Raw genomic sequence first — 27,819 nt, forward strand, 5'->3', positions numbered from 1 at the left:
AAACTGTACTGGTACGACTTGAATATTTATGTTTAGCACGTTCGTTACCAGCTTATTGAATATAAGTTATGTGACACATTCATTTTCATCAGAATCCGCCCTCACAAATGCGTGACAGCGATTATGTGTCATTTTAATATTACACAAACAATTAAAATCTATTTTAAACTATTACATGACATAAAATGTCATCGTTTCTCTTAATAAAAAAGTTTACTTTTGCTTCCTCTGCAATGAAGAGCGTATTGAAAACATGATCTATGGCAAAAAATGTATAAGTTTTTATGAAAGTTGTGAATACCATTTAATAAAAAAACAAAATATTTTACTGTTTCAGTTGTGACTTACATTATTTAATAATTATTAATATATTTTGTTTTTCTGTTTCTCATTGATTAAATGCTTAACATAACTTTATTCTTCTCTAAACCCCTCTTTATTTACACTTGTTATATCCCCGAGTAACTTCTTTTACAGATTATTAACTCTGTCATAAACGTCGAGGACTTTCTATTTCTTGATTATTGAAAATGCAAATAATAACGCAAAATGCTTAATATGCATTACAGGATATGTCATTTAAAATCGGTCCGAGACGATAAAACATTAGTAATGTAAATTTTATAGGAGATATTTAAAAAGAAAAAGTGTATGAGACCATTCCCAGAACTAGACGCAAACTGAAGGAAAGCATTTGTAGAAACATTGAATATATCCACATTAGTATTTCATATATATGATTAGTCTGAACATTATTACTCGTACACAAATGTGCATACATGCATAAGAACACCATATCCATTATGTGTGTGTTTATGTGTTGTAGTTTAAATAATGTTAAAATAAAATTTCTAACGAGTATCTTTTGCCTAAATTCATCTGTGTCGTTTGCAGTGAGTGGGGTGATTTTATGTGGTATTTTCTTTTCTGCAAACGCTAAAAAATGCTTTATTATCATTTAATTTTATAATTTACATTATCTATTATGGACTAACCCTGACTATATGCCAATCAATAATAGGAAAAGCTAACAAGATTCTCTACCTCTATAATCCATAATATGCTGCAGATTCGAGGAAAAAATCCTTTATATAGAATTACAATAATTTTCCTATTATAATGTTGATAAAGTTTGGAAAGTAAAAATAAAACGATACTGTAAGGATCAGAAGTAAAGTATTGTCGAATTGACATCTCCTAACCGAATCTCAATAAGACATACTACCAGAAAATGGGTGTAGTCGATGTCTTGGACCAGCTACTAAGAAGCTTCAGTTCACGACTTAATAGCGAGGTTGAGGCTAAAGTTTTAAATGCGAAAGCGTATACGTCGGATGTTCAGCGCCGCTTTCCTGTAAGCCTAGATGTTTCACAATGGCGTTTGGAATGTCAAGCATGATTCCACTGACTTTCCAAACACCATTGTCAAACTTCTAGGCTTACAGGAAAGCGGCGCCGAACGTCCGACGTACACGTTTTCGCGTTTAAAACTTTCGGCCTCAACCTTGCTATTCAAAATATTGGTGTTGGAATCTATATCTAATGAGCTAACCATGTTGCTTGTAGCAAGCGGACTCCGGCATATTGAGCTTCACAAAAACACACCATCGGAAGTTATAAATCTGGAGTTTGAAAGAGAGTTTTTGCTCTAGCATCTTCACTTGAAACCAAAAATGTCTATGTGCGGCCAAGTTATCACGTTTGTCTTCTTCAGACATTAAGAACAGTTGACAATCGTTATTTGGTTTCATATTCTCAAAACTCTGCGTTGTGTGCAAAAAAGAAAACAAAGCATAGAATATGAGAAGATGCACGAAGAGTGCTTTCATATCTATCATTGCATGTCTTGAAGATAAGAGTAAAATCATGAGAAAAGAAATGATTAAAAGTTGTGTTTAATTATCAATGCTCCCGAATGGGAACATTTTGTAATTTATTTCCGATTTAGAATTTTAAAGTTTTAATTTCAATAAATGCTATTTGAGGATAAAGGTTATGTGTTTTTGAAGATGTGTATATCTGCGAAATATAATTCGGTATGTTAAAGGTTAAAGATAAAAAATAAGCAAGTCTGAAAAAAAACAAATTTTTAAAGTATTTTCTAATTATTCTGTTGGGTGATGTTAATTATAGAAAATAAATTCTATTTTAAGTCACTGAACCATGATCAAGGGGTCTGTGAGTGTTTTGTTATCAAGAGACATTGCAATGACTAGGCGTATGCATCATTACAGTAAAAACTGTAATCGTGACACTGGAAACTGGTGATGAAAGTTAAGTTATCGGGAAGTTTGGAAAACATACTTGGGCGTGATCAATTGAGTTTTTGAACCGTCCCATACAAGATTTTCAGATAGACAATAGACACCAATCGGGATTTTGTTTAGTTGCTAATCTGAATTCCGGATAGTCGTATTATGGGCTGCCAGAAAGCAAATTTCTTTGACTCTCCCGGTTTTTCGTAAAAAAGTGATGGATATAGTTCTGAGCACTGGTTGTTTGTCCTGAGAGCAAACGAAGTCTTTCAAGACGTTGCATTGTTCTTCGTGGCTTTTCCAATATTTGCGGAATCCCACTCATTTGAAGTAAACGGATTCTGTATTCCAGCGGCCTTAGACTGAACCGTCAATACTTGAATTCCTTCAAGCGAAGTTTGTAGGAACCGTAAGCAGAGCTGTGTTCTTCGGAAGTCTTTCTCTGGACAACGAGTCGATGTTTCACATGGAACTCGGTCACTGTCTTCCTAACTCATTTCAGAAATTGCTTCTAGACCGATGTCCTCATCGAAATAAAGAATTAACTTAATTTTTACACAAAATTCAGGAATTATACGAAAATAAAAAAGCTGCGCTATTGTCATATATGGTAGTTCTATATGTTATTCGTATTTTTTTATATAGGCTATACGTACAATATTCTTTGTTATATTGTAATTTTGATAAATACTTTTGTGTTTCGTAGCTACCTTGAGACTGGGAAGTATTGAGAAATGCTGTGAAGACAGACAAAGAAAAATTCAGTGAACCGATCTCAGTGAGTATTTCCGACAGAATATGAAAAGATGTTAATTGGAAAAATAATTACTTAGTAGAGCAAGGAAAAAGCATGATTAAAAAACGGTGAGACAGTTTCATAAATTTTTATGTAATTTTAGTAATCAGTATACTGTTGAGTAAATATTGGAAATCTTGGTTACCGTAAACTTTAAAACAGTACTAGGACATTGCGCGACTTTGTCGTATCGCGATAGAATTGAAGCGGAACCGGAAGGAAAGAAGCGATCCCTGCACCTGTTAGGCTCAGAAGAGGCGATCTTGTGCAGTACCTGACGACGCGGACAGGTGAACTTTGCATTTGCCCCTACAAAAGTGGCTATCCTCGTAGTTGCAGGCCACGGGAGACACTACCCTTGCACTAAAGAGACGATCCATGAACAAAGAAATCTATTGCTTTGTTCTCGTGTTTTGTTCGATTTTTGCGCCTATTTTTCGTTTGGCGCACGTAATACTGTTTTATTTTTGGCCCTTAGGCCTAAATTTTGTTAGGCGCATTCGTCGCATTAGAGAGCATGGACATTGTAATCGAAAACGAAGCTTTCGATGCACAAAGGTCATTAAGTTATTAAGCTTCGAAGAATGTGAACAAATTCGTGCCCCCTCTCACACACACACCAACATTCATATACACAGAAATTACTCCCGATTATTTTCATTTCTTGACGTTTCAAGGTGTCCCAAGAGTTTCTGACCGACCGCCATACTTTCCCTCTGATATATATAACAGCCGGGAAAGTAATAAGAGGAAAAGTGAGCAAAAAAGAGAATAATTTACCTTTTCTCGATTTAGAATTGTAATGAAGTAATGAACTAATAAAAAATTGTGTGTTAAATTTTTTAAATTTCATACTGTGTGCAACAAAATATAAAATGTAGTAAATGTAAATAAAATTATTAAAATATTAAATACATTTATATTTATTTTGGTTGTATATACAGAGTCGGGTTTGGGGTATTAAAATTAAGAAAAATTGATTCTTACTTGAAAATGAAAAAAATAAAATAACATCTGCCAAGATAGAAAAGCGTACACTTTACGGCTTTTTAAACAATGTCTACTTCACGGTCACAGAGATTGCATAATCGGGTGAAAACTGACGTATTTAACTTTTAGAAATCATTTTGTAATATGCGATGTGGTTTAAAATTAATTAAAGAATTCGTAAACCTAGAAGAAACAAAACTGTGTTTTACGATTAAACTGAAGGAGGAAGTAACATTCCAAAATGCATCTTTGATCAAGTAAAAGTAGTACGGCAAACATTAGTCTGTGGTCTTCTACTTGAACTTTTTCCAATACATACAGTGATAAGTCTAATTTTAGCCGTTCTAGAGTTATAAACCTTAACATTAAATAAGAACGACAAGAAGCAATTTGTTTATAATTTGTCAAGATCTTTAATGTTATAATAAGTTACAGCTCTTCTTTTTGTATTTTTATTATTTTCTGATTAACCGATTTTTGACTTTTTGTGAGTTTTAAACATTTTTATTGGAAAAAGTTAGTAGTAAACTAAAAGTATCTGAAATTATCAACTTTTCTTATATCTAACGCCACCTCAAATGATCCGTAAATTGGTAATACGGAATTGTGGCACCGCCTCATATTCCAGAGATGACTAAACCTTGTCACGATAGGAGCCATACATTGCTTATCAGAAATACATGAGCACCGCATTCTCTATTGGAATATCTATAGGAAAACAACATCATCTATTTATATTATCCTGTATAGGCCCTATAGTTATTAAAAATACTTTCATACATAAAAATCCTGTAAAATACTATACTTGTCTATGTTAATTAGTAAATATAACTGTTAATTTACTTAACTGATACTGACTAAGTAAACAATCATTTAACTTCTTCGACTTTATGAATGTATCCTAAGCTTTCAGTTGTCTGCTCGAGGTTGTTGCGAGTTACACTTACAATCTCTGTATACAATGCACTACGTAACAGAAAACTTACAAATGTATTTTATACGTGTAAATAGCATGAACCAAATTTATAAAAAGAAATTTTATAAATATTTGAGAGTCGCAATAGGAGTCTGGAGGAGCCGCATGAGGCCAGCGAGCCACAGTTTGGCCACCGAGGCCATATTCTTTGTTTGCCACAACTTGCTTAATTAAGGTGGTTGATTTTGCTACACAGATACAGTACAGACATTATTATATTGCCATTTTTACTCCTAGTTTCAATAATTTGTAAAAACCGCTATTCCCGCATCTTTCTGTTCCCAAGCATTCCGGACTATCGCGGTTCAATCTGTATTGTAAAACTAAAATATTTTGAGTAAACAATATACAGTATACATATTTTTTCTACTTGCTCTTGAGAACGTTTGAACACTAAGATGAAAGAACTTCGTCACAGCAGAACACGATCTAGTCGTTCACAGTACAGTGATGTTAGAAGCAGTCAAACAAATGAAGATTATTGCCTTCTGATGTCAAACGAATGAAGATTATTGCTTTCTGCAATACCATCCCTTTGTTATTCGCAATAGCTGGTTGACTTTGGTACACCTGTGAACGCTTTAATAAACGCTTTGCAGATGAGATGGTGAGCCTTCGTTTCGTTGTGGCCATTTTCAAATCATAGAGCAACAGCACGCCAATGTGTTCTTTCAAAGGTTTTATATTGCTAGGCATTGCTGATGCGTTTATTTCCAATAAAATATGTGACGAAACGCCCTTTGCTTACTCTACTTATCATTAAGGTTTCCATAATAGGCTACATCATTAATTTATAAAAAGTAATAGTGATTTTTACAATTTCATTAATTATTTTAAACTTTAAGAAATTAAAGTTCTAATCGATTTAACTTTAAAATCAATATTTAAAAAATTATAAAATAAGTAAGTGTTTTAAGTTTTTAATATTATTTAGAATATAATGGGTTAATTTTGTATTTTTAGGTTATAAATAATACTCTCCTGATATTCTATCTCAAGAATTCTTTCTATGAATATGCAATAAAACTTCTAATGAGTTATAATATAGTTTAAACTTTAGAATAAATGATACTCAAATTATTATGGATAAACTATAGAATTATAAATAATAAAATATAGCACCATCTGTCGGAGAAAATTCATGCCAGACAAATTTTCTGCTCCAAGGACAGACTCGTTCTATGTTGACACTGGCGTGTAGTAGTAAGCGAAGTCGCTATTATAAAGGAAATAATGCCTAAACTTTGCTTTAAGTATAATTACAAAGTATAAAATTAACGAATAAGTTGTATAATCGAATTAAATGTGATAGAAAAACTATGGAAATTGAAAAAAGCGGTGCAGAATTTCGCGATAAAAAGTGAGTAAATAATTTTCTGTTTAAACAAATTGTATTTTATCTCAATTGAAAGCTTCACTTTGCATCTAAGTATAAACCGTTCATCGAATATTTTAAATTGATACACAATTAAATAGAAATATCATTCGAGATTAATAACTTTAAGCTCGGGATGCTACTACAATTTACATTCCTTTTAAGTTATTTCCTTTCAGGGGGAAAAACATCAATAACGATGGTCTAAAATTTTAAGTTATGTAGTGACTAGACGTATTAAGTGATCTTTCTTAGTCATTCTATCCTGCAACATTAAGAGGATTGTTTTCTTGTTCATCATGGTAACAGGGATTTTTTTCTTGCTCAACATGGCAACAGGGATTTTTTATCGCTCATCATGGTAACAGGGTTTTTTCTTGTTCATCATGGTTACAGGGATCTAAAATCACTTAGGGAAATTTCAAATGATCAAGTGACAACTCATAATTGAATCCCTCAGAACGACAGACTAATATTGTTACCGTCTCGAGTCTGTTAGTCACTAGTTATTAATAACGCTTCATTAACGGGAGAAAATATTCACGTCGTAAATAATTAAACATCGCTAATAATTATCTCATTTAATAAATGATTTATTTTAAATTTTATGTTTATATAATTTATTAATTAATAAGAATGAATAAATTATGTATTTTTTCGTTGTGCAAATACAAATATATTGTTAGCAATATTGTATACTCACCTACATTTGTTATTCCAGCGCAATATTCTTTTCGTTTATCTCGACCATTATATTACTTTTAACCACATGAACAAAGACGAACAGGAAATTGGGAATTAAGTTCTAGTAAAACAACTGAGTAACAAGATTCTTAATAAGTTAATATAAAAATGGAATGTGTCATTAATTTATAAATGTAAAGGAAAGATAAAATAAATAAATACATAATTTAAATGAATTTTTTTTAAAATAACTGTAATTAAAAGAAAGATTGTAAATTTATGTTGAATAAATCAAATTTGTTAGTTTCAAAATACAGGTTAATGTTAATCAGGAAAATTTCGAGAAAGTTTCTTATTTTTTAAAGAAATATTTTTTGAAAAATCTAAAATCAATTAAAAAACTAATTATAATAAAGCGTAATTATTTTTTGCATTAAGTAAATTAATTAAAGAGATTAAAAACATTTATAATTCATAAATTTGGACTTAAGTATTACTTAAAAACTGTTAATTTAATTTATTAAAACAGACATATTTATTTATTTCATTTATTAAAAAGTTTTATATTGTTTTCACTCACTCATACGTTTCCGTTCATTTGGAATACTAAAATAATACTCTTTTAAAAGACGTCACTCTCATTTTTAAAAAGTATTTTTAATTTTTTATTTGAAAGCTGACTGAATTGTATAACTGTATATGTGGACACCCGGAAAATTATTGTGTAACTTTCATGGTCAACTGGAATAATTTTAATTTTTATGGGCGTTTTATTCGTTTATTATAAACGACAAAAGAAAACTACACCATAAAGTTTTTTAATTACTTTTTTTATTTGAATGACCGTGGTATTTGATTTTATACTAGGATATGTTTTAATTCTACGTATATTCTGACCTCATATATGCCTCATTTTGTGGTCAGAGTATCTCATAAATTTGTTAAAATTTCAATGACTTATGCATTTTTATCTGCTTTAACTATTATTTTTATGCTATTACTCGTATATCACTTTATTTTTAAAACGACTCTTACTTCTAAAGTAAATAAAATAAAATAGAAAAACAATATGTAGCTCGCAAAGTTTACCAGAGAGCACAAGCGCACATGACCTGAATTTACCTCTCTCCAGAATTATTCACAATACGTTGTGTTTGTGAGAGGAACATGTGTTCTAGATACAAAAGAATACAATGACTTATATTTTCTTTATTTTATAATATTGTGCTTATTATATAATATTAACTTGTACAATATACATATTTTATAAATAAATATAATGTATAGATTGATCATTGATTTTCTGGCACTTCTATTAAAACAAACAGAATTAATGTACGTAAGGTCACAGATAGCTTTGCGTGTAGTCTCGTTCTCTTGGATTGTTAACACCGTAACTGTAAATTATTTTCTATTCTTTACACCTTTTGTTCATTTTACTTAAAAGCAATAGGTGGGGTTAAATGTAAGAAAGATGCAAATAACAGTGGCATGAAATGTAAACATTGGTCCACATTTAATATATAGTTAATTCAAATTTTCAGCAGCCCATAATGTTTTAGAAATTTGAAAGGCATATAAACGTAGTTGCCGGATATGCTATTGAACTGTTAGTAACCTGTTACGTAAGCAGTTTCGAAGGGCGTAGAACATGAAATTACATCACACAAGTCAATTTTCGAATGTAAATTATTAAGACACCCTTTTTTAGCTTTTGTAAGCACCGTCCCTTACCTCTTGACCGCCTAATATGGTGAGAGAAAGCGTTTGGCAGGACCACTTCCAGAAAAATTCCAGGGATTTTCGACCCGTCCGGATTCGATCCCGGGTACCCAGAGCGGTAGGCTGCCGTTCGGCCATCCGGCTGTCGCATCACGCGTATTAGAAATGTAATGTAAGGGAGAGGTGTAAGCCGTGATCCTGTACGAGTTTGACTGTTTAGCCAGTGAAATATACAGAAGATTGTTCGGTACAATGCCAATACTGTGAATTTGTGATGTTTGTGCAAATAGAAAATGATGCAGAATTATTTTCTGTAGGACGAGTGAACGAAATAATTAAAATAAATAAAAGTATAAAAGTTTGAGAGTTTGTTTAGTTGCGTTGCCATAACTAAACAAACAAACAAACTAGAACACATGTTCCTCTCACAAACACAACGTATTGTGAATAATCAATTCCGGAGAGAGGTAAATTCAGGTCGTGCGCTTGTGCACTCTAGTGAACTTTGCGAGCTATAAACCGTTTTTTATTTTATTTTATTTACAGTATTGGACATTTCCATTGAAATAAGACAGAATCCTACATGACACTTTAGAATATGCTAAATTTTCTGCAGGTTAGTCCCACGCCAACTCACGATAATGATGAGTGACTCTCATTATCGTGCATAAAGTGTATGGGCAGAATGTCGTCCTTCTCGATGATAACACCTGTCTCTATTTCGCCATACAAACACAACCCAAGACTGCAGAATTGGGTTTGAAAATCATTAACCATTCTCTGTACAGCCATGATTTGGTACTCAGAGACGTTTTTCCAGCATTAAAGAGAGCGTTACAAGATCTTCGTTTTTGAACTGATGCTGAGGTTTAGAAAGCCATGAAGATTATGGTGAGGGCCTAGAATCCCGAATTCTTTGAACAAGAATTTAAAAAGTCGGCACAGAGTTGATTAAAATGTCTGAAAGTTGAAGAGAACTATGTTGAGAAGTAGTGTAACAATGTTACAAACTTAAAATGTACACTTCTCGTGCATCAAATTAAAAAAAAAAAAAGTATTTGGTGAAATTTTCTTAAAAAGCTACTGGATAAAAGAAATGAATGACTACAGAATTATTTACTTATCATAGTAGATAACATACAGCTTTTGCAAGGTTTCTATCTCATTACGCAGCACAGATAATATGATCTATGTGTTTGGAATAATAGAAAACCTTCAGTGCATGATAAAATATATATCGGGATATTTGAAGGTTAAATACGCTCTCAATCTTGCTAACAATCTTTTTCAGTATGGTTAAACAATCTATGTTCAGAAGCATTAAATGAAATATAGCTCACCGATTTATAACAAGTTTTTTGGGCCATTTTTTGCGTATAGCGTCTGTTAAATTTTTTGCGACTACCCTCGGGAGAAATAAAAATTTTTTTTTGATTTTTCGGATGTTTTTTCAGTCCCCAAATTTTTTGAAAAATTTTTACCCGCGCGAAAAAATTTTATTGCGATTTTAATTAACCCTTAATGAGGGGCAATTAACACTTAATTGTTTTTTTATGGGATTTTTTTATGGAACTTTATTCATCCTTCTAAAGTTCTAGCGCGCCGATTTTACTTCGGTAAAGTTATTTAAAGCTATTTTCTGATGTAAAAAACAACATCCAATAGTTTTTTAATTTTTTTAATTAATAGATTTTTTTATAATTACGTGTAATTAAGTCGGGGGGTCGGAAATTTCAATTAAAATCGTAATTAAAAAAAAAATTTTGAAATATCCCTCCATCTAGTATTCACCCTACTTTTTACCCTTCTCCACCCGAGAGTTTCATGAGAATGTCCCGCGAAACACGACACCAGCTGTTCTCAAGGTCATCCAGCTGTGTAAACAATGACTCATCAGTGTCAAGTTTCGCGCTAAGGCGAGAAAAAGGAAATTGTACTTCGAAGCTTTTTCTTCAAAATTAACACATTTCTTTCGTTTTTTTTCATTTTTATTATTTTTAATATTAATTAATTATGTTTAATTACATAATTAAAAAAAAATAGGAAAGAAGGGGTTATTAATGATAATATATAGCTCACCGATTTATAACAAGTTTTTTGGGCCATTTTTTGCGTATAGCGTCTGTTAAATTTTTTGCGATACCCTCGTAAGACTGTTGCGACAGTTACACTTACTTTTTCCGAGCCGGCTGACCCCGTCATACTGCTGCTATATTGAGGCAGCAGATGGAATGGAATCGCCTAATTTTGCTCGACATGGCAATGCACACTAATATTTGCTGTAATTGCCGAATTTAGTTTTATAAATAGTTTATTTACTTTTTTGCAGGTATTATATTTATGATTCTGCGAACACTATTAACGTATGTACAGTACGTACTATACATTATGTAAATTGTGACGCGTGTTTTTTCTCGTCTGCACACTTTTTGCACAGTGGATTAATGTTCCCTTTTGCATTTTTCTGTCGTGTACGTGACGCAATTACTTATCTTTCTGCATATGTTATAACTACAAGGGGAGCTCGTCAATGATCCTGATCTGGGGGCCCCGCTGTAGGTTGTGGGACCATGACTAAATTCACTTATAATGAAACAAAATATCTTGAAATGCTTTTGCACGATAGCAAAGCGCCTATTTCTTTCCTCACAAAGTATTTCTTCTTCCACAACGCTCTCTTTTTATCTTTCATTGATATTAACTGATAGCCTCTCTTCATTCCTTGGAATCTGTCGTTTAAGTGTTAGAAAATTTGCACAACTGAATGTAATTTTACCTTAATTCTTTTGTCAAATAGTGTCAAACGATGTAAAAATTCACAGTTTGTAAATAACTAGAAAATATTCTTGTTCTCTGTTCTGAATAAATAGAAAATTAGATTTTTAGTGTGTTAAAATTTGTTTTCAATTAAATTATTTGTATATCGGTGATTGTTTAAAGGAAGATAAATATTATGTATGCATATTAATCATCATTATATTATTAATTATATGTAGCATCTATTACCATGACCATTATCCTGACTTATTTTTAATTTGTTCACACTTCAACTTTATTTATTATTCACACTTTTTTCAATCAATGCTTTCTCAACAACATTCTTTCAGGATTTCTACTTGATCTTCCTTATCCCTGTCTATTCATTCAACAAAAAATCCAGGAAGACTGTTATCATCCATGTTTTCACATGATCTTATCAAGTATTTATAAATGTATTACGTACAGAGGCGCCGTTATGTAGATGTACAGTACGAAGGTGCGAGTTAAACCTCCGAAGTCGAATATGATTTCAGTAGGAAAATATATCTCACAGTTGGGAAATGATCAAATGATACTGCTATGAACAATTACAGATCGGTCATTCAGTCAGACGAAAAATTTAGTTATATTTTAAAGATAAAAGCTGTCCATTTTATTCGAATAATCCAAAAGTATAAAATTATCTATCGTATTTCCTCGATTAATGCAGGTCTTCGAAAAAGCATGAAAAACATATTGAAGTCTGCATTGTATGGGGTAAGCAGTTGAACTAATATTCTATCTTTTCGAATTGTCTAGAGTTGGACAGCACTTTCTATTCCTACGCCCACGAGAACTATTTTTTGAAACAAAATTATAAATATTGTCGAATATTGAGCGTAGAAATGTCGTAATCGAGTTCATAAGTCGAGAGTTTATCAGTCGAAGGGTAATTATGAAAATTTGAATTAGAAAGAGATGAAGGATTTGAATCAGAACATGGTAGTCAAGATCTTTATTCTTACAACATCGAAGCAAACATGAATGACAACGTAATAACTGAATCGGAAGACGTTGAATAGACGTTAACTATGAAAACATTATTTCAAATGCCGTAGCTGCAACCCATAAATACAGTCAAGAAGTGCTTTTGATAGTTTGATAGTGGACAATGTAACGAGGAATTAAGATATTTTTTCAATTCTTTCCCACTCCTCTCCGCTGCAAGGAAATAAACTTCGTCATCGAAAAAACCCGGGTCCTGAAATAAACTCAAGAAAAAACGGACATTTTAAAAATAAACTTTCGGGTTTAATCGAAGAAATGCTGTTCCGGTAGTTACTAAATATTTGAATTTTTAAATTATTTAATAAATTATTAATTTAGATAAGAGATGGCGCTTAACCTCTAACTCTAGTAGCAAATTACTTAGTATTAATTATAAAAAATTAGCAAATTTATAGTCCGAGTATCTAAGGCGATTGCTTGGTTGCATTCGTTATTAATTTATAAACTAATGTTAAAAGTTCAAACTCAATAAATCATTAACTTATATAGGCTAATGATTTATGTAGCTACATCCTTCTTAAAACTTTTAAACCACTCGTTACTATTATATTAAATACAGAATAAATTACACAAATATTAATAAGACATTTTGATTACAGGGTCGACTAATTTGTCTTAAATCACTTCAAAACTAACGACGTAGCGACGCCATTTCATTTAAATAAAAAATATATATTTTATATACTTTTAAATCGAAATAAAAATCTCTGTTAATAGTCGTTAATTTGTATTTATTGTGGGGAATATTCACAGACCGCATTTATACATTATTAAAAACTAACGTAGGGAATTAATGAGAAAAAATTCAGTCAGAATAAAATAAATTAACAGGAGTTCTGGTTTAATATATTTTTTCCTCTTTCTTTGAACATATTTATTTTTTTATTGTAATCTCACTGTTAATTTTCTATATTTCTTTTATATTCTATATCAACAATACTGTATATGAATTTTTAATGTCTCTTTTTATAATTCATACTATTTACAATTGTAAACCTATTATTAAAATAAGTAAGAATAATTTGTATTTATTTATTAAAAAATCTTAAACAATTTTAAATAACATTTCATGTCATTTCTAAATATAGGAAATGCATGTCATGGCACAGAAGATCGAAACTAGAGCGTTGTTTCTTTATTATTTGCATCATCTTGATTATAGTTTTTATCACTACAATTGCTCTTATAACAGGTCTACATAATAAAAGTAAATATTTGAAATTATTTATTTATTATTGCATGCAATTTTAAGTAAATATTATAAAAGTATTGCAATATTCATTTTTGTAATGTTGTTCAGTAAGCAGAAATATTTAGTTACGCATAAAAGAAAGTAAATGATAGAGAAATCTTTTCGAACAGATTCTAATAATGAAGTTATTCCGAAAGAAAAAATTTGCCTGACTCCAATATGTAAGCAAGAAGGTAAGGTTCTTTCAAAAATTTATTAAATTCAAAAATTCTTTGAGGTAAATATTACTGTAATTTTATGTAGAAGCATTTTAGGAATAAATTTGATTTAGATTCGAAGATTTATTTTTTAGCACGATTAATATATGGATCTAAATTACTGTGAATATTACTTTTTAGTTAAAAAAGATACGAAAAGGCATTAACATTCCGTAATATTTAGTACTTTCATTTCATTATAAAATAATATTTTGTAAAAGAATATTAAATGTTTTCAAGCAGAGATTAATCTAAATCTGATATAATATTTTTGAATTATTTAAATTCTAAGTTTTCAAAGAATTTAACATGGTTAATTTAAATCATTGGAATCTTACGAGATTGGACTGTAGACAATTAAGTTATTAGTACAGTACTATATAAGCCATACAATTAACTCAATTTTATAGGAAAGTGGATTTTACTCTCAATTAGTTCGACAAGAGAAGTGAAAGATGTCAATGACATGCTTATGAATGAACGTTCACGAGAGAGTGAATTGCATTTGATGTTAATGAGGATTTCTATTTCTCAATGGTGTAAGCATTGATAAAAGATTTTCATAATGAGAGTTTATTCTGTCTCATTATGTTATTAATAAAATCTTGAGGTAGAAACTTTCGATTTTTATATAAGATATGCTTTGCATAAAGGCTATGAAAAATTCATTTTCTTCTGCACTCTTTTACAATAAAGGCATAACAGTATTAAGAATCTATTTTAATATTTAATTTTTAAGTTTGTTAGTCACTTTGGAATAAGATTATATTAAACTAAACTGCACTATACGTCGGCAGATACTTAAATATTTTATATATTTTTACAGACTCTTTACACTTGAACAAATAAGAAACATTAGCAAATATAAGATTTGATCTATTATATACATGAAATAAATTATTTATATTGTGTTAGTACAAATGAAACTAGACATTTAAATCTTCAGTACACGTTTATTGATTTATTATAAATAAACTTTACTCCAAATTAACGTTGTTTAAGTCACGTTCCTGAGTTTTAATAAAATTACGTTACTGCAGAGTTCTGCCTTCTTTGAACTGTCGCACCCACGAACGCACATTAGACACATCCATGACACCATTACTACACGTCTCTCTCAACTGGTTGAGAGAGACGTGAATTTCAGTCAGTTCATGAATTTCAGTCAGTATCACACTACTCAAATGGAGAAAACAAATGATTATACGCTGTTCTTGTAATGAAAACGTTGCCAATATATATAGAGAGGCTCTGCCGATGAATGAGGCAGAGCCTCTCTATATATATTACAATTATTGATACTAAAATTTATGTAATTTTGAATTACAAGCTGGAAGAATTCTTCAAAATATGGATACTTCAGTCAATCCATGTGATGATTTTTTCAAGTTTACTTGTGGATCTTATCTAAAGTACAGAGATATTTATAGTGATTGGATCGATCCTGATACAGAATTAAGAGGACATATAAAATACTTAGAAAAAGGTAACTTTCTGTTAAATGATATTATTTATTCAACAACTAAATGTAAGACATTATAAATGATTTTTTAGTTGAAGACGTTTTTAAAATCGCAGGATAAATTTAATTTATAGACAATGTAATGTCTCATTTAGAAAAGTAAACAGCTGTGTGTAAAAGATTATTTGATTATTGCACAGAAATAACTTTAGAAAGGCCTATATTAATTTCAATATAAGAATGAAATAACATTTTTCTGGTATGTAAATAATTTTATTACGTTTTTAGAAGCTTTGGAAAAATCGGAGGAATCTACAAAATCGCATAATTACATAGAGAAAGTGAAAAAGTTCTATAAGTCATGTTTAAAGAAATGTAAGTGTTTAATTAATAATAATAACGATTTAAAATTTTAATTATTTAAGTTATAAATATCCAAAAATTTTATTGATTTTAAAACATAATGTTTCATGTTTATAAAATTACATTTTAGCTACTTCTGTTAAGCAAATTCTGGATGATATTCTCGATGCGCTTCAGATCTCAGGTTGGCCCTTTACTGAATATCCTCGCGATAAGCATTTATCCATTAATATAGAAAAAATCCTGGCCAAATTCATGTTATATGAACCGACTGGGATATTTTACCGAGCTATCTCACACACTCAGAACGATACGTTGCAGTATATATACGTATGTATAATGTTTTTCATTTAATACAATAGAATTTACACGTAGTTTAATTACTGATCTACCAAACTAATACTTATTCTGTCATAATTACAGGATTATATATCTAACTATGAAGAGTTTATGTTTAGGAATATTGCTTTATTTTTTAGAAGACAAAAGTATAAAGTACAATACAATACAATCTCGTTAATCCGATAGATATGGAACCGGAATAATGTCGGATTACTGAAACTAAGATGAATTCAATAGTTTAATTATTCGAAAAAAAATTGTTTATTTGAATGGTTTTAATACATTATATTAAGTTTGACTACTGATCTGAACATCTGAGCGATCTGGGTCGCTGGTAATCATTGCCAAGTTGGTGGAATCTCACTAAATTTAGTGGGAAATTGAACCGATCGTGGAAACTTTAATTAGAAAATAAACGGGAAATCCGGTATTTTTAGTGGGAAGTTTCGGGGAGTTTATTTTATATTTAAACAGTACAGTAGAGACTCGTAAATCGGCACCCCGGTAATCAGAATCGCCGGTAATCGGCACGATTTTCAGTCGGACTGTGTCGTGCTGAATCGAACGTTTTTGATACTAAATTTACTTCTAAAGTATAATTTTCATGTTTTTATATTCTTCAATATATTTAGTTTGTTTGTACAAAATGCAGAAATAATTTTTAACGATACGATAGCCTCGATTATTATTATAAACATTTTCGTTAGGCTTAAAATCGACGAAAATTCAACAGGAAGCGACACGCAACGGAGAAAAATTTGAACATCGGACAGGTTAATATATTTTTTCGTACATAAACCGTAATCGGAACAAATCCCTAATCTGAACAACCCCAGTCTCCAATTGATTCCGATTTTCGGTTCACTACTGTATTATTATAAGATACTATACCTGTTTTGAGTAGCTCAAGATAAGACTCTAACAAGACAAGATAAGAGTCTAACAATCTTTAATATCGTCAGCAAGCTCGAGTAATCAAGATCGAGCCAGATACCATGCTGTGTTTAGTGGAATCTGGAGTCGTATTACTGGCCATGTCTAACTAGCGAAAGACCGGATTACTGAGATTGTACTGTAATATTATATCGAATAATACAATAGGTCTAAAGAATTTCATGAAGTCTCCTTTAGTATTCTTCATTTACACTCGATTTCAGTCCGTCAATTAAATCAAGTATCTACATTTCGTTTATGTTCTTGTATTCCTTTATCCAAACAAGTAAATACTGTTTTTTTGCATGATAAACGATGTATTTCGGAAAATTAGAATTTTTGAATTTTCAATCTCGAATTGTTGAAGAAAAATTTTAATTATAGTTGTTAGCATCATTTTGAAAATATAATAGTAGAAATAAATATTAATTCTTTGTGCCTCAATGTCCTTAATATTTCAATTTTATTTTTATATTGTCCACAGGTGAAAGTAAAGATACTTTTGTTTTATTTTTGACTAAGACTTCCTCCCTTTGCTAATTCGAAACTACGCCAGTATAATTAGTCCTATTTATAAATAAGATCTACGTGGACAATATAAAAACAAATTTATAATAGTGGTAAATTAAAATAGCAAAGACTTCTAGAATTTAAAAACACTATTCATTGAATGGCACAAATTGAAAAATGAAAAGACCTATTCCACTGAAAGAGGCTTTGACACGTGGTTTTTTCCAACATGTGGTTATTATTATGACGCAAGAAATTTAAAAAATCGAAAAATGAAAAATATGAATAGTGCAAAACAAATATATTTTTTTATTTAATTCGTTTTAAATTTAGCTACTATGATATATTTTATATTAACTTAAGATGAGCGTGGGATATGCTGCCGTATATAGTGAAGCGTTATTGAATGACACAGACGAGTATTTAATCCAACTTAAAGAGAAATATAAAAGTTTATTTCGATATGTTTTTATACGAATTGGATTAGACCCAACCGACATCAACGAGATCATGAATGAAATAATAGATTTTGAAACACGTTTAGCAAGAGTGAGTATTATTTTATAATCGTTGTGAAATTTAAAATCGAATAAAACACATTACAAATGTATTTTTCAACATATAATTTTCGATCAGATGACTGAAAACGTAAGTTATAATACGACTATGGTTACTATTAGCAACCTGGATAGTATATGCAATCAGGTAATTAGGAATACGAATCTATAACTCTATATGTTAAATGTAATTTATATTATATTTCACTTAATTTATATTCTAGATTAAGTGGTCTGATGTTTTTAAATTTTTATTCGAATATATGGATCACCTCCAAAATTACAATAACGGCATTCAGTTAGAAGTTAATTTAGAATTAATGATGTCATTATGTAAATTATTTGAAAATACAAAACCTAGGTAAGCTATAGAGGTATCTTTTGTATATTTAGAAAATGTTTTAACTATAATTTTCCAGTGAATATTACTGATTAATTTTTTTCTATATTTTACAGAATTATCTACAATACAGTTATTTGGAACATAGTTATTAAATATTTATATGAATTGGATTTTATATTCCGAGAACTTAGTTTTGACGAGAAACGCGGTATTGCGATCAACATACTTATGCCAAAATCTTACAAAAGACAGAAGTGGAGAGAATGTATTGAAGACTTCAGATTGCCGTTTACGTTCGGATTAGAATATTACATGCTGGAATATACACAGGCCGTAGAAGAAATAAAAGAAGTAAAATTATATTTAAAGAAATAGCAAATTTAAAACATCAGAACATTATATTATAAACGGTATGAAATGATTTAATGCATTTAGATAGAAAGTTATGTGAAAGAAGTATTGAAGGCAACAGAAGAAATCATTTCGGAAAAGAAATGGATCGACGATTATAGTAAAGATATATTAATATCCAAGGTAAATACAATTTTTAATTTAAAAATATCTTTAAAAAATTTTGTAGAAGTTTTCAATGTGAATGATTTAACTTAGGTTTAATCCAAATAATAAATTTGAATAGACTTTTAACTGAATGGAAGAATTTTTTTACTAACTTGTAACATAAAGTTTTAATGCGAATATCAACTAAAAACACATTAATTATTAATAAAAAAATTTTCCATTAAAATTTAATTTGATTCATGAAAATTTTTAAGTTGAGGTTTGGAATCTCTCATACTATGCATCGAATTTTCGTTATAATAAAATGGATATTCCCAAAGTAACAAAACATGATTTATTTAATATTATGTACAAATATTATACATATTTTATATATAAAATGTATTATTTAATATTTGCTTTTGAAACATGTCTTTAAAACAATCAACAATAATGACCAGTGCAAGTAAAGTAAAAGAAATTCTCGGCTTTCATATTTTAATTCTGTACATCACATTATATGAATAAAATTGTATATTTATACCAAATCTTATTCCATATCTATCTCAAATATTGTAATATTCGAGAAAAAGGATTCGATTATTTGTTTCATAAAAGTTTCAATTCATTTAGATTTGTAATATTTTTATCAATCTTTTTGTTGCCTGTAAATTTTGCCAGTATTTTAAAGTACTATATTATTACTATTGTAACAATAAAATTTAATATTCTGTATAGTTTTATATTTTTGGCAATTAAATTTTAGAAACACTAAAAAGAAAAAATAAAATAAGTGAAAAGTTTTCGAAATATAAAATGATATTTAAAATAATTTATTGTATTATTTAAAATTTATTGTATTATATTTTATTGTACAGTACATTTTCCGCGAATGATAGGATACAAAAGTTTTAAAGAAATTCCACTGTAAATTCAGCATAATTTACAGTACTTTCCCGGATAGTATAATATAATACGGGAAAGAATTGTAAACGTGTCATATTTGGCCTTCCAGGTTCTTTACAAATCTCACAAATTCCATAACCCCCAAAAAAAAAAAAAAAAAAAAAAAAACACGGAGAAAATGATTCGTGCGTGATAGCATCTCTTTCGTTTAATATCTCAAGATGGGGTAATGATTAAAAACGAAATTTAGCGTGGCAGTTTGTATATAAGAGGAATTAATGTCATTAAATTTCGGTGTAAGGAACTCGAGGGTCATGAGCCATATCTCGGCTAGGATAAGACAATGAAAATTTTTCTCATAAGAGTTTTGAGCTGTTTTGAAATGACGAAGATTTTGTTTTAAAAAAATGTTTTCCAAAATGGTACCCTAAACATAAAATCCAGTAACGTGCTGGATTTTTTTGACGAGATTTATTATGAACTAAAATTGTAAACAGTTTGTTTTATACAATTTTTTCTTGTTACTGTATGACTTTAAGTAGTTTTATTAAACTTATGAAAAATCTTCTGATTTTAACCTATATAAACTTTTATTTATATTTCATTTAGGTAAAAAATGTTAAGTATCGCATTGGATATACGAATTCTTCTTTAATTATACCTATGTTAACCGAAATTTTCTCAAAAGTAAGTCTGAAATGTATAAACATAAGTAGTAAATGTAGATGCTTTATTTTTATTCATTTATTTTTTAAACAAATTGTCAAATTTTTACGTTATACGCCAAATACTATTTAAACGACACACACCAATATTTAACGTTTTTAAATAAACTTGATCAAGTAAGCCTACAAAGGGATTTTTATTAATTCTTAGATACTTTCGTTGAAATGTTTTGATTATTTTCAAATATTTTGATAAAATATAAAATATATTTTTCTAAATGTACAAATTAAGATTTTTAAATGGTTAAATAATAAATTTTTATTTATTGTACGAGAGAGATCAGTAACGTAACTAGGGTGGGCCCAGGAAGTGTGCCCATAATACTTTTGTAAATAGATAAATTAAGAAAAATATCAAATAAATACAAGAAAAATATCTGTGAAAAATGCATATATTCAAATGTATACTCAATATTCACCTCAATAGTGGCTACATCCACAGTGATAGGGGTTGCATGTAAGTTTGCTCTTTTTAATTTCAGGCCTTCTCTAACATCGGGTCAATTACACTAATGCACGAAATATATATATATATATATATTATACAATAAAAATGATTAAAAATTATATCATTATTTGATGATAATTTCTTTCAAAGTTATCTTATTTGTTTGATAATTATAAATATTATGTACTATATATATATATTATGCAGAGACAATATAAAGTACATACATAATATTTATAATTATGTATATATACATTAATTATATTTAATACAGTATTTTTCATTTGAGAATTGATTATAAAAAGAATTTTTATGTTTTAAAGTTACTTTTTATTTTTAGATTAAAGTAACAGATAATCACGTAAAAAATATAATAGAAACAGATAAATATATACATACAGATACGTTTTTTGGAAGCACATTATCAAAACTTGATTCTAAACGGTAAGTTTTTGAGCTTAGTGTATGATAAATAATTAAGGAAAAAAATTGCTATTGAATCTATATAAATTTACTTTTATAGAGAACGATTTGATACGTTTAAAGTGAATGCCTATTATTCTGATGAAAATGCAGGACTTATCAGTAAGTAAAAGTTTACTTTCGTATTCTTTCTAACTTTATTACTAAATTAATACGAATTTTAATTAATATATTTTTATTTAATAAACCGAGACTCTTCCTTCACACAGCTGTTCTAAATTAGACTGTATAGTTAAGTTTATTAAATCACATAGAAACACTAATAAAATAGCAGAAAAAAAATTAATTTAAATCTTACGTTTAAGCAAATTTCTGAAAATATTTATTTAACTACATTAAATATACATGAAAAATTTAACATGCTGCCCACTAGTTCCCACTAAATTTGCACACTTTCCCATTAATCGTGACATGATATCGAGTTTGAGATTTGGTACGATATTGAATATCGTATCATTCTCTATCTTAGGATGCTCAAAAATGGTTGATACCATCTTATAAGACAATACTGAATAAATTCAAAGGTGAGTCCCCGAAATTTCCTACAAAACTGTACCACCTATTAAATTTCCCACATATTTAAATGGGAGTCCTTTAACTTGAAACTCATATTACCTGTTATGACGATTGAAAATTATTTCAAAAGTATTGACGATTAATTTAAGAACTCTAAAACACAGTGATATATGATTGCTCTACTTTTATATTCCCGTACTATTCCACATGTTTTTGACGTTTCCTGAACTCTGGGAATTCGGTCGTGGATTCGCGCTTCGCCAGAACGGGCTGGCCACGTGTTTTCTGTTATATTCACGTCTGTAATAGAGGCCAGTTACTCTTAAAAAGACCTCCCAAAAGGCGTCTCCTAGGGCCTAGGCAAATCGCCCAAGTGTTGCATTGCCATAACTTAAACCAAATCACACGTATTTGATTAATACAATGTATTCGTACATGCAAATGAACATATGTTTTCTTTCCGAATAATTAAATAGATTTTCAACCGGGATGCTACCACGACATTTAAAGTGGTGCCGCGAATTATAGCGCTGAGCAGCTCCATAACACTTCTTGCGTGTATTATCATAAGTACTGTACATAAGACGCAATAATTCTACACTGATAAAGAAGTAGGATTCCGTAAGAAAAAATTACCAAGTTATATTTTCACAATTAGAAAAGATAGAAAAACACTGGATTAAACAATTAAAATCACCTTAATTCCAATAATCCGGTAGTTTCCTTAATCCGACACTCTCCTGGGCATATATATGTCGGATTACCTCGATTGTACTGTAGTTAAATTATTTAATTAATAAGATTTAAACCATTCAAAGTTTATGTATATTATTTTTTTTAATAACTCGCGTAGCTGTACCATTAGGAATAATGCAGCCACCATATTTTGCATACGGTGCCCCGAGGTAAGGATGTTAATTACTACTTACTAAAACTTCGGTTTAATAAATTTAATTAAATTAAATTTAATTAGATTAATTTTAAATATTTTTATAATAGATATCTAAATTATGGCGGAATTGGTAGTACGATTGGCCACGAAATTTCCCACGGCTTCGGCGAATTGGGTTTGTAACTTATCCTGATCTTAATTATTGATGTTTTAATTATTACAATATATAAAACTTTTTCGTCGCTGAAATTAGTAATAAAATTCTTCATGTTTGATAATTCATATATTCTATTTTATTACAGAACGGATGAAAGTAGAATCAGGAGGAAACGAAAAAGTAGTAGATTGGCCGAAAAAATTTTTGAACGAATTCAAAGAAAGAAAAAATTGTTTAATAAAACAATACTCGAAACTTCCATTAGAAGGAAATATCACTGTAAATACAGATTAAATCTTTATTTAAAACAATAAAATATATAAAGTTTAATGTACTGTACAGTACTTATTGACATTTTCAGATAGAGGGAAGGCGTACAATCGACGACGATTTTTCGGATAACAGTGGCATGGTTATAGCTTATCGAGTAAGTTTTTACTTCAAACATATAAAAATTTAAGAATTATTTCACTTTATAGAAATTTAATAAATGTTGTTACAGGCTTACAAGAGATATCTTCAGCAACATGATAAAGAACCAAATCTTCCAGGTTTCGATTACACGAATGAACAAATGTTTTTCATAGCATCTGCTCAGGTTATTACTATTAGAAATGTTAAATAATAATAGATTTTATATATATCACTTAATCAGTTTTAAGATAAGCGTATGCTATTTTTTAATTTGTTGAAAACGTATTTGATAATGTAACAATTTTTAGCTAATCATTTTTAATAATGAAAGACAGGAAAAAAATCTTGATTAGCGTGGAAACTTTAATAATTTACCTAATTATTAATGAATTGTATAATAAAAATACTTTTACTTTAATATATTTATTTATATTTCTTGACAATGTAATAGGTCTATTTAAAAGTATCGTTTTTCGATTTTAGGAAAAATGTGAAAAAGTGCAATCCCTGTTTGAGGTTTATGGTAGAGAGATGCACAGTCCTAATAAATATAGGTACCGGTATATGTACTTATGCATACTTATATTTTTAATAAATATTACTTTTTATAAAATAATAAAAAGCAAAAAAAAAAGGAAGGTTAATGTTACTCTAGGTGCCAAGATGACGGCTCGTCTCTGATTCCAGCAAGGAAACAGTGGGACGCACGTTCTAACTTAACCTATTCTAATAATTTGGTTGCTAATAATTATGGTAATTTGTTAGAATTGTTTAGGTTAGAACGTGCGTCCCACTGTTTCCTTGCTGGAATCAGAGACGAGCCGCCATCTTGGCACCTAGGGTAACATTAACCAAAACGGATACTGTAAATGTTTTAGTTGTTCTCAATTACAAATTTTAATAAGAAAAGCTTTATTTTTTTCAGAACCTTGGTTCCTTTAATGAATTTCAAAGAATTTTCTAAAGTCTTCAATTGCCCTTCAAATAGCTACATGAATCCCGAACAAAAATGCGAGATGTGGGACTAACACAATGCGCGTAAATCTGCTTGTGAAATGTTTGTATTTTTAATAAATAAATTTATTTTGAATTTGTTCAGTGAGTGAAATATAGTATTTATTTTTTATAACTCTTTGTTTCCTGTGATACTAGGAGAGTTTTTCAAGCTCATTAAGAGTTTGACCAAGCCTACAAGGGATTAGTGACGGAGCCTTTAGGGCAGACCACTCCCGAAAAATTCTTGAGGTTTTTCAATTTATCAGGATTCGATCCTGGATCCTCAGAGTAGTAGGATGACATCTTGAGATGCATTAACATTTTGCAAAACAATCTGAGAAATGCAGGGTGTCCATAAAGTGCGAGTGCGATTCAAAATATTTATAACTTTATCAGTATTTGTGATAAAGAAATTATGTAGAATGTATTGGAAATAAGAAAAATCTATATATTTTTAATCGTTTTATTGTATTTTATTGTTTTCACAAGTCCACCATTATTAGTAATACAAAGGATAATACGATTTTATAGTTATCTGAAAACATTTGCCAGTAATTTCAGTAATGTCTGAGATCACATTAGTTATTTTAGCTTTCAAGTCTTCTAACAATCAAGGTTTGGTTGCATACCCTACGGTTTTCACATTTCGCCATAAAAAAAAAAAATCTAATGAAGTCAAGTCTGGCGAATGTGGAGGCCAGGAAAATGGTCTTCCAACTTCTTCCAATCCATTACTAAATAATTTTACTTAAAACTTGGTACATTAAGCTGTCTAATACTTTTTACATATTTTTTCTATCGTAAATACTACCAAAGTTATAAATTTTTAAAATTGCACACAGTCTTTATGGACACCCTGTACATCAAAATTTATAATAACAACCTAGCTACTGAGAGGCGTTTCAAATTGGAATTATCATGTAGTCATATACGAACATTGTTGTCATGTATGTAATGAATGAACGAAATATGAAGTTACTGAAAACTAGAAGAAAATTGATGAATTTTTATAAACTTTAATTAGCATTCTTTAAAAATTAAATATGTAAAAGACTCAGAAATTATAATCTTGTAATTACTTCAAATCATTTTATATACCATAATGTGCTGTTTAGAACTTTAGATATTTACTCTCTTATTTATTAAATATTTACTGCACAGTTTGTCCATTCTTGTCCAGCTCACTTTACAGTAACAAAACTTTCACCTTTACGCTTAGAATTATATTTTATAATCGTCACAGAACGTTTTCGGTCCTATTTCTAAGCCCTCATCGGGTGTTGTATCTTTCCGGTTTAGAATAACCCAAATTCTCCGAATGATTTCATATCAAATTTTCGAAATTTGTTATATATTTCTTGAAGAGTAATGAAACGACAGATAAATAGGTTCTTCGTGAAATTATATGCAAAATTTATGATTATTTTCAAATATTTTATTCCAGAGACAATGCTATATTAAGCATTCTTCGTAATAAAAGTTGTTCCGCTTATATATTGTCTTCAATTAAAGTGACAGAGGACCTAGTCCTAACTACTTTCGGCGAGTTTCTCCATAGCTATGGGATGCATACATTGCAAATTCGAACATCAAACCGCATATAAGCACCTAAGAGAATTAATATCCAATATATTTACGCGCTCGAATACACCAACCAAGCCTCTCATTATCCTTTGCAACTGAAACTTTGTATTATCGAATGTAGTTAAGATTAGAAACCAAGTCAAAGGTTAAAAGGTTATAGTGGATTCGGGAGTAACAATTAAGATATCAAATTTTGTCACTGTCTCGACGTTCTCCAATAATTTTCACAGTTTCTCTCAAAGTTTCCGATTTTCTCTGTCGGATGACGTTACATTCGGAAGAGATATGAATAACAAATAGTTAACAATATAGAAATATTTTTTAAATAATAATATATATAAATATTCTTTCATTCTAAAATACATTATGAATGCAGAATGGATATATTTTGAATGGTGTCGAGCGCGATTTCGTGCATGGTGGAGGCAATAAATGGACGTCATTAGGAAATTCTGAATCACCCAGCCTACAGTCCGGATCTATTATCGTTCTATTATCACCTGTTTGATTCTTTAAGTGTCAAAAAGGTGATAATAGAAACGAACCGCTGCATGAACAATCTGAAGTCAGAAAGTTCTTAATGCAGTGGTTCCGACACTAATGAAAATATTTCTATTTTGCAGGCATACCATCATTGTCTAAACGATGAGAGAAGTGTCTGAATGTGAAGGAGGAACATCCAGAGAAAAAATAAAAATTAAAAAACATAGATTAGAACTATGTAATACACGCAGTTTCATCGCCGTTATTGAAATTCCGAATAGAAGTTGAATCGTTTTTGTATTATTCTTTGATAGAACTTATTCGGTATAATGTCCAGAGTTAAATACTAAAACGTTTTCTCACTCAGTTTAATTAGAAATTAAACTTGGTACAATGAAAAGACTAAATATTTATCTCATAATCCTCTCTTCAAATTATCATTTAAATTATCATTTAGAAATTTAAAATATGTTTTTAACTTTAATGTTAATTCTTAACACTATATTTACGTTTAAAAGTATTTTTATTAGAAAGGTCAAAGCGCGAGTGAACTATATTTTTATATTCTTTGTATGACATCCTGGTTTAGTTATTTTTCATATCGAATTTCCTATATATTATTTAAGTAAATCTATTTATATTTATTCATAATATACTTGAGTCAGGAGGAATGCATCTATATTCTCTAATTGAAATCCGGTTGAATCTTGATTTGGGTTAGCTTTTACATTTTTAATGCTATAATTATAATTTTGTATTATTTCTTTTAATTATTTGAAAACTTTAATTTATTTACAGTATCAAACTCTAATAGAAATTTCGCTTGCATACTGTCATTTGAATAATTATGTCTACTACGAGGATGTTTTGTTGACCTCAAATTTAATCTCACCTATAACAAGTCTAGATGCACATATGAAGAATAAGAAAAGAATTACTTTCTCTTATCATAATTATCTAAAAAAATTCTCTTCTCTTATGATAAAATGGAATAAGAAATTAATAATTTTATTCATACTGTAAAATTAATTTAAGCATGTCTTTTCCACGATTATTTAGGTCTTAATCATTGAAAAAAACGTAAAAATTAACCATATTCAAAAATTTTTAACGCTTAACATTAATTATTAAAATAAGGAGCAATTAAATTTTT

The 27,819-nt window shown here is 29.6% G+C and overlaps 1 protein-coding gene across 1 annotated transcript; it reads left to right on the top strand.

Moving 5' to 3' along the window:
* The first annotated feature begins 6,190 nt into the window (after positions 1-6,190).
* On the top strand, positions 6,191-24,701 carry LOC136985891 (neprilysin-11-like). The gene is made up of 21 exons (XM_067283275.1): positions 6,191-6,377; positions 13,694-13,812; positions 13,968-14,030; positions 15,385-15,540; positions 15,805-15,891; positions 16,010-16,209; positions 18,028-18,213; positions 18,301-18,369; positions 18,446-18,582; positions 18,678-18,915; positions 19,000-19,098; positions 20,578-20,655; positions 21,482-21,585; positions 21,665-21,726; positions 22,994-23,045; positions 23,140-23,207; positions 23,335-23,468; positions 23,551-23,616; positions 23,692-23,787; positions 24,087-24,157; positions 24,529-24,701. The coding sequence occupies exons 1-21, from the start codon at positions 6,337-6,339 to the stop codon at positions 24,629-24,631; spliced, it is 2,229 nt and encodes a 742-aa protein (XP_067139376.1). The 5' UTR covers positions 6,191-6,336; the 3' UTR covers positions 24,632-24,701.
* Positions 24,702-27,819: the final 3,118 nt, after the last annotated feature.

The sequence above is a fragment of the Centruroides vittatus genome, unplaced genomic scaffold (genome assembly GCF_030686945.1).
Source record: "Centruroides vittatus isolate TY-2023 unplaced genomic scaffold, ASM3068694v2 contig_980, whole genome shotgun sequence".
Classification (NCBI taxonomy): Eukaryota; Metazoa; Arthropoda; class Arachnida; order Scorpiones; family Buthidae; genus Centruroides; species Centruroides vittatus.